Here is an 8,407-nt window from a genome sequence, read left to right on the forward strand (position 1 = left end):
ATAGAGAGCCAGCGGTAACTCCGTGCTTGCTGGGCAACCTAGAAGGGGAGGTTGGAGCAGTTACCATAGCGGAGACGCTATCAAAGGCCCAGAAACAGCAGTGCCGGGAGTTACTCCAGAAAAACAGGGACCTCTTCTCAGAGTTTCCGGGGTGCATGAAGGTGGTGGAGCATGAAGTTCTGACCAAGCCACATGTGCGGGTGAACGTGAAACCGTATCGTATTCCTGAGGCCTGGCGAGAGGGAATCTCCAAGGAGGTGCAGCGTATGTTGAAACTCGGGGTCATTGAGGAATCCAAGAGCGGCTGGTCGAGCCCGATTGTCCTGGTCCCAAAACCTGATGGTGAATGGAGGTTCTGCAACGAATACCGGAAGCTGAATGAGGTCTCCAAGTTCGATGCTTATCCCATGCCACGCGTTGATGAGCTCATCGAGAGACTTGGACCTGCCAGGTACATAACCACTTTGGATCTGACAACGGGATACTGGCAGATCCCCATGGCACAGGAAGCCAAGGAGAAGACGGCATTCTCCACACCAGACGGGTGCTTCCAGTATGTCCGGATGCTGTTTGGCCTGCAGGGAGCTCCGGCAACCTTCCAGAGGGCTATGGATAGAATCCTTGCACCTCATAAGCTATACGCTGCCGCGTACCTGGATGATATAGTCATCTTTACCCCGGACTGGGAGTCTCACCTGGAAAAGGTCCAAGCAGTGCTTGACGCTCTAAGGGAGGCGAGGTTTACAATAAACCCGAAAGTGTGCCTTGGGTAAGGAGGAAGCCAAGTACCTCGGATATGGAGAGGGGCGTGGCGAGATCAAACCCCAAATCAATAAAGTGGAGGCAATTCAAACATGGCCGATACCACTGTCAAAGAAGCAAGTTAAAGCCTTCCTGGGGATTGTGGGATATTACAGGAGGTTCATCCCAAACTTCGCCACAATGGCTGCACCTCTAACTGATCTGCTTAAGGGGATAAAGTCAGTGATGGTCAGCTGGTCCGAAGAAGCAGAGTCAGCCTTCCAAGAAATGAAGGGAGCTCTTTGTAAGCAACCCGTTTTGGTGGCCCCAGACTTTAAATGTGAATTTGTCCTCCAGACAAGATGCCTCAGATGTCGGGGTAGGAGCAGTCCTTTCCCAAGAGATACGTGGGGAGGAGCATCCTGTTCTCTACTTGAGTAGGAAGTTGACTTCTTGTGAGAGAAATTACTCAGTTGTAGAGGAGTGTTTGGCCATAAAATGGGCAGTGGATACATTACGGTACTACCTGGTGGGACGGAAGTTTAGATTAATATCCGACCATGCCCCACTCAGGTGGATGAGGGAAACAAAGGGTAAGAATGCTAGGGTCACCCGCTGGTTCTTAGCCCTTCAAGACTTTAGCTTCCATGTAGAGCATAGGGCCGGGAAGCTACATGGGAATGCCGATGCCCTCTCCAGAATCCCTTGCCTGGTAGGTGAAAGTGCCAAGCCCCACGGCTTTAGGTAGAGAGGGGAGGTATGTGGCAGGCTAAGGGTCGTGTAATCGATGGGAGATATGTCTCATAAATGGCTTGTCTCCATAATGTAAGGCATAACAAATATTGCTGTATTATTGTTTTGAAGGACCTGTGGTGAGGTCACAGTCATGTGACCAGTCAGCTGCTGGGTTCATGGGTGTGGCTACACTCTTATAATGTGGTCTGCTCTTGAACCAGGCAGCTGTGTGTGAGGGGGGTATACACCTCCTGTGTGCGCTGAGGCTCGCGGACTGAGCATGAAGGAAAGGACATTCGTTGTTACTTTGTCTCCTGAACTGAAGGCTGTTTATTTTGGTGACGTGCTGTTTGGTTTATGATGTAATAAACCGCATGAACTTTAAGGGAACCTGCCTCCTGTCTCACCTAAGCGAATAGAATCCCTACAGTATATATTTTATTTTTTTCTCTCTCCTAACCCCATCAAACGAGATCTCTAAGCTCAATAGTAATGTATCATTATATATTTATTGGCTGGTCTTGATGACCTACTGAAAAAAGAATATGGGCAGATATGAATCCTGCTGACCAAATACAAGGGATCAAAACTTTCAAGAATTACATGATAAAATATTCGAAAAATACATTTATTTAGTAAACTGTATGAAAGATTAAGCGAATTCCCCCCCCCCAATATTTGTAAATATAAAAACAAAATTATAAAGTTTACTAATTAGGCGTCCAAAATATACATAGTAGAGCATAACAAAGTAATCACAAACAATTTTCAGTCTTTATGAAAAGATTTTGTAATATAGGAAATTGTCACTTGCTAGTGTTCTACATGTGGTCCGCCAATGTCTGGAATGAAAAGCGCAAATTATGGGTCTCTAGCTCATCCTATTAAGCCTAAGTTCACATGGGCACCGAGTCCTGCAGACCGGTCACACGTCAAATTGTGGACATGACTGGCTCCCCATACAGCACCATGTGCTTGTCCGCATAGCTTATATCCGAAACAGGATTTGGGCGTATGCGATAATTGGGCCATTGACTTTAACGATGCAGACGGAGTGCATCATTTTCGGCCATACGCGCCACATCAAATGTGTATGGGGGGCTTTGTCCAGTCCTTTCAGCCAAACAGAAGTCTCCCAGCTTTTTCTTACAGCAAATATTTTCAGATACAGAAACTGCAAGTCGTGTTTGATACCATTTTGCAGCAGAGTCTACTGTAGGACAGAGGTTTCGGAACATTACAGAGAGCGTGCAGAGGGGAAGAGGCCATAAAAATGGACATGTGAATTTCTCTTGCTTCATCCATTGCAATCTTTTCCCTTTTTTGGACTCACATTCGCATTGTGCAAACAAGGCCTAGTAGATAAGAACATGATCATGTAACTGAGCAATCATTACTTAATATCAGAGATAACTTTACCCGTTATCTTTGTCCTTCGCCCGTTATCATATTGCAATAAGACTTTGGCACAGACAGACAAAATTTAAAAATGGTGAACAAAAGACAAATTTTCCATTATTTATAGTGTTACACTCGATCGCACACTCGCATACGGCCACCAGCCATGATTGCAGATGGCCAAGACTAGGACAGCTTCAGAAGAAAGACCAATTTTCATTAATGACTGATTGGAAAAAGATTTCCATGCTTTGTTCTAATGGAGAATTGTATCTATTAACGTTCGCATCTAAAGTAGGACGACTAGTGACATTTTTCTTATTTTACATCAGATGTTAGTCCAACTAAAAAGAAAAAAAAATCAAATCGGTAAATGATTTCATTTAGGAGCATCACCGTCCATAATTCTCCAACATTAGGTTGTATTAAGACGCTTTATCTGCTCGTCTGCCATGGTCTTTACTTTCTCTTCCGCTTTTCTTCTTTAGAATATCGAGGACTGAACAACATGGTGAGCAGGATGAGCAGCGGGATCACCAGGTATGGGGAGTAGATGGACACCAGGGTTAGACGCTCCTGCTGGCTCGGAGAATCTACTTGGCTTGTTTTTGGGAAGTCGCCATAAAGAAGATGGGCAAGAATGGGCAAAACTGTAGTGGCTACATGGGATGAATAGACAATGGCAGGAATTCTGATCCAGCGACATCCTCCTGAATATGGAAGGAGCAGAAATAGAATTAGTCTTCACTGATAAAGATTGTAATACTCATGGTTATCAGTTCAAAGGCCGAATGTGATTACCGACAGCCCAATGTCCAAGGAGCAGAGAAGAAAGAGCATTCCCAGAACTAACCAAAGTAAAACAGGGCAGGGGCTACACACAGATATTACGGGGGCTATCCAACTCAAATTTATGTTTTATATAAAGATGGTATAAAACAAGAATAGATAAACAATATTCACCTCTTGTCCTCTAACTATCCAACACTAATGCTGCGGCAATCTTCTGAGTCTGTGTGCGCCTGCACCGGTCACATACTAATCGCTTGTGATCAGCGGCCTCAGCAGTCACATGTAACTCACTGCCAAGCGGTGATGCCAGTAGTTTAGCACCTGGCTCCTGTGGCCGGTGATTGGCTGTGACTCACCACGTGTAAAAGTGGACTGGGAGGACCGCTACCGTAGGAGCATCAGTTTTGGATTGCAGGTAGTTGGTGCGAATTGATTTGCAGGACCCGGTCATGCGGAAAGGCCGATGTTCTGTGCCGTTGGATGGGAGCCCTGAGAACCTCCTCATAACTTCTGACATCAGTCACTCAAATTCTGATTAACCGGCCTGATGAAACGTGTGTCAGGCCGCACAATGATATGATGCCAGTCTGGCCAATTAAAACAAGAAAAAAAGCTCAGGACGTTCTCAGGGAAAAGGCAGTACACAGGGCTCCTGTCTGAATGCCACAGATTACAGACCCTGCCCTACTAATTGATTCGCTCCAACTCTGTGGTTTTAAAGGGAACCTGTCACTTGTTTCATGCTGCTCTAACCATAACTCCGTGAGCCAGAGCCTGGCTGCACAATTAGTCATGTATGTTTCAAGATCTGGCCGTAGACCATAGGCGGAGATGAGATTGGTCCAACGCTGGCCCAGTTGGCTTTTCTAAGCACCACTAGAAGTGATTGATGGGTCTCTCACCAAGTATACACCTAAGAGAGACCGGTCAGTCACCTGGAGTAGTACGGCGAGAAGCCAGCCTGGTCTAGTCTCTGCCTATGGTCCCCAGCCAACATTTTGACCAATACATTGGCTCTGGAATATTGGGGAATTTCAGAGTAAAATATCCCTGGCTACAATCATGCAGCCAGACTCAGATTCATGTTGATCGTGGGTTGGGGCAGCATGAACCGACTGACAAGTATCCATTTAAATCATTATAAATCCCCAGTAGGTACAAAGCCAAGAATAAAAAAAAAAACAAAAAAAAACCATTTACTTTTCTGAACTTGATCTGCAGACACAAGCTGTGGACAGCCATAGCGTGGTTTCTGGAAGAAAGAAGCCATGTGTTCTCTAATCCCGAACAACCCGTTTTGGATTTGTAGGGGTATATTCACATGACAAGGGTTCATAGGAAAAGCTGAAATCTACAGCTTGCTTCTTCACATGCAGGGTATCGCATGTGTATTATTTTAGCGAAACTGACTTTTCTGCAGGGAATCTGCATGAATACCAGGAATGCGGCAGATTACAACATCAGCAGTACAGTCATTATTCTGCACGGATTATCTCCACAGCACACGTACCTCTTCACGTGCATTGCTCAAAATTTTTACCGCATCAAGGCACAGAATAGGAATCATACCCACCATGGGTGAGCATCGTCTAATGATAGCTTCAAGACAATAAGTGACTGGATGACACTCACCTTTCAGGAAAGCATATGCAGCCACAGGGAAGAATGGAAGCTGCAAGATGCCTTCACAATATACAAAGCTCTTAAACCATGGAGGGGGGTTCATCATCAGGTGGTCTTTAAAGGTGACCGTGTACCATTTCATCAAATCAAGGAGCTGAAAAACAGAAAATTGCACAAAATATTTTTTTTTATTATTAACAAATCTTGCCTGTAACTTCTGAACATTTTTGACATGTCAAACTTAGATCAGTGAGGGTCAGGCTGCTGAGACCCTCATTGTTGGCTGAAATTAAGGGGATAAATCACTTGGGTAATTGCCATGCCCCCCCCTGAAGAAGGATAGGAGGCCATAGAAATCAAAGAGAAAGTGCAGAGATTCATATCAGTGATGGTCACCGCACCCCCACTGATGAAAGACTCTTCTCACATGCCGCAGTGGTGCTCACGGTCTTCAGCAGGTTCGCTCGCACTTGGCTGTTCCATGATTCTGTTAGTGCCTGTGCTAGACACCCTAGATATTGCAGCGCTGTTTCATTGAAGTGAATAAGAAAACAATGTATCACTGCTGACAAGAGTACCAACCAGCCTGCAAGCTGCTGTAACCGGGCGCCACAGCCTTTTCTGAATGCTGATCAGAGGTGGTCCCGATAGCTGGACCCTCAACAATATAATACTGATAAAGCCATCAAATTCTAAAGGCTGGATATTCCCTTTAAATTTTTCAGGCACTGACCGGCCTGCAGAGATCGTACCCGTCATCTTCCAATGGAGGTCAATAAGACATGTACAGGCTCTCGGGGAAACCTTATCCATTCAAGCCAGACGCGCTCCATATACGTACGAGGTCCTCTGATCATACACTGCACATGGAAAACTGCAGAGGAACTGCCCAGCGAGTCCAGAGGGCGTCCTGCTCAGAATACGGGGCCATTCTGAAGAACTGGGGTCAGACCTGCGGACCTCCACGTGCTCTGACCCAGGCATGTGACATAGCGCCCACCATACAGTGCAGCCATTACCAGCTATGGGTCACTAGGGTTATATTCACACACAGATTTGTTTCACAAACGATTTAGAACCTCGCTCTTCATCAGACCACGGGCGGCAGGAAACCACGTGCAGGAGTGTCTGCACCAAACGTGACACTTCTGAATCTCCCCTAAGTAGGTGAGGAGCCGCTGCTGCGCCGATAACCCCTCATTGTAAGCGAGGAGCCGCTGCTGTGCCGATAACCTCTCATTGTAGGTGAGGAATCGCTGCTGCGTCGTTAACACTCATTGTAGGCGAGGAGCAGCTGCTGCGCCGTTAACCCTTCAATGTAGGTGAGGAGCCGCTACTGCGCCGTTAACCCTGCACTGTGCGCGAGGAGCTGCTGCTGCGCCGTTAACCCCTCATTGAAGGCGAGGAGCCGCTGCCGCGCCGTTAACCCTTCACTGTACGCCAGGAGCCGCTGCTGCGCCGCTAACCCTTCACTGTACGCCAGGAGCCGCTGCTGCGCCGTTAACCCCTCATTGTAGGCGAGGAGCCGCTGCTGTGCCGTTAACCCTTCAATGTAGGCGAGGAGCCGCTGCTGCGCCGATAACCCCTCATTGTAGGCGAGGAGCCGCTGCTGCTGCGCCGTTAACCCTTCACTGTACGCCAGGAGCCGCTGCTGTGCCATTAACCCTTCACTGTATGCCAGGAGCCGCTGCTGCGCCGTTAACTCCTCATTGTAGGCGAGGAGCTGCTGCTGCGCCGTTAACCCTTCATTGTAGGCGAGGAGCCGCTGCGCCGTTAACCCTTCAATGTAGACGAGGAGCCGCTGCTGCGCCGATAACCCCTCATTGTAGGCGAGGAGCCGCTGCTGCGCCGTTAACCCTTCACTGTAGGCAAGGAGCCGCTGCTGCGCCATTAACCCTTCACTGTAGGCGAGGAGCCGCTGCTGCGCCGTTGACCCTTCACTGTAGGCGAGGAGCCGCTGCTGCGCCATTAACCCTTCACTGTAGGCGAGGAGCCGCTGCTGCGCCGTTGACCCTTCACTGTAGGCGAGGAGCCGCTGCTGCGCCTATTAACCCTTCACTGTAGGCGAGGAGCCGCTGCTGCGCCGTTGACCCTTCACTGTAGGCGAGGAGCCGCTGCTGCGCCTATTAACCCTTCACTGTAGGCGAGGAGCAGCTTCTGCGCCGTTGACCCTTCACTGTAGGCGAGGAGCCGCTGCTGCGCCGTTGACCCTTCACTGTAGGCGAGGAGCCGCTGCTGCGCCTATTAACCCTTCACTGTAGGCGAGGAGCAGCTTCTGCGCCGTTGACCCTTCACTGTAGGCGAGGAGCCGCTGCTGCGCCTATTAACCCTTCACTGTGCTGTAATCACTGCCCCATGCGCCCATCGCTGAAGCGTAACTGTGACTCCATTCACAAGAACAGAACAATGGCGCGAGGATGAGCGACGTCCGCAGCATCACCAGTAATCCGGAGATTTTATGCATGAAGTGCAACCAAAATGGAGCCGTTGCCCCCAGCAACCAATTAGGTTTGTGAGATGTGGTTGCTAGGGGCACGTGCTCCGCTTGTCTCCTGCCGCTGTTTTGGTAAATCCCCCATCGTGAGTCTGTGGGACTCTGGTAACCAGCACCAGGGAATGACAGCACAATCCGCCGCCTCTGCCCGGACACTCACCTGCGGCGGGTACCAGCTGGCGGGCAGGATGGGCTGCAGGTCCACTAGCAGGGTGATGGGGATGTGGGAGAAGAAGTAGAAGAAGAACAGCCACTCCAGCAGGCGGGTGACAGAGGCCATGGTGTCCGGGAGCAGCGCCGCGCAGACGGCAGGCAGAGCGCTCACCGAACACCCCACACTGCGGGCTCCGCCTACTGCCACAGGCCGGCCAATCACAGCACAGCCCGTCATATCACATGACAACGGGAGGAAAAGGTAAAAGGCAACAAGCGGCAGTGACTGAGGCGGGAGAGGCGTTCAGCGGTGGAAACGAAGCACAGCAGGCATGGCGGAGAGACGCCTCTAACCACGGTGTACATAGACCACACAACATAACAGTGTCCCCCACAATGCCAGAGCACCCAAATAAGTGCCCCCATAACATAAGTGCCCCCACATCAGAGCACCCCCATAACAGTGCCCCC

At 49.2% G+C, this 8,407-nt stretch overlaps 1 protein-coding gene across 1 annotated transcript; it reads right to left on the bottom strand.

Annotated features, from left to right (window-relative positions):
* Positions 1 to 1,966: 1,966 nt before the first annotated feature.
* Positions 1,967 to 8,136, bottom strand: TMEM97 (transmembrane protein 97). The gene is made up of 3 exons (XM_073565612.1): positions 7,944 to 8,136; positions 5,299 to 5,443; positions 1,967 to 3,584 (listed from the first exon to the last, which is right to left on the bottom strand). The coding sequence occupies exons 1-3, from the start codon at positions 8,061 to 8,063 to the stop codon at positions 3,334 to 3,336; spliced, it is 516 nt and encodes a 171-aa protein (XP_073421713.1). The 5' UTR covers positions 8,064 to 8,136; the 3' UTR covers positions 1,967 to 3,333.
* Between the last annotated feature and the right edge of the window lie 271 nt (positions 8,137 to 8,407).

Source organism: Dendrobates tinctorius, unplaced genomic scaffold (assembly GCF_039654945.1).
Source record: "Dendrobates tinctorius isolate UK_male_01 unplaced genomic scaffold, ASM3965494v1 ptg000016l, whole genome shotgun sequence".
Taxonomy (NCBI): domain Eukaryota; kingdom Metazoa; phylum Chordata; class Amphibia; order Anura; family Dendrobatidae; genus Dendrobates; species Dendrobates tinctorius.

Bases quoted from the DNA above. Each gene is read 5' to 3' on its own strand.
- TMEM97 (XM_073565612.1), bottom strand. From the start codon at position 8,063: ATGGCCTCTGTCACCCGCCTGCTGGAGTGGCTGTTCTTCTTCTACTTC. The intron at 5,444-7,943 runs GTGAGTGTCCGG...TCTGTTTTTCAG, and splicing joins CCAGCTGGTACCCGCCGCAG to CTCCTTGATTTGATGAAATG. The intron at 3,585-5,298 runs GTGAGTGTCATC...TTCCATATTCAG, and splicing joins TGCATATGCTTTCCTGAAAG to GAGGATGTCGCTGGATCAGA.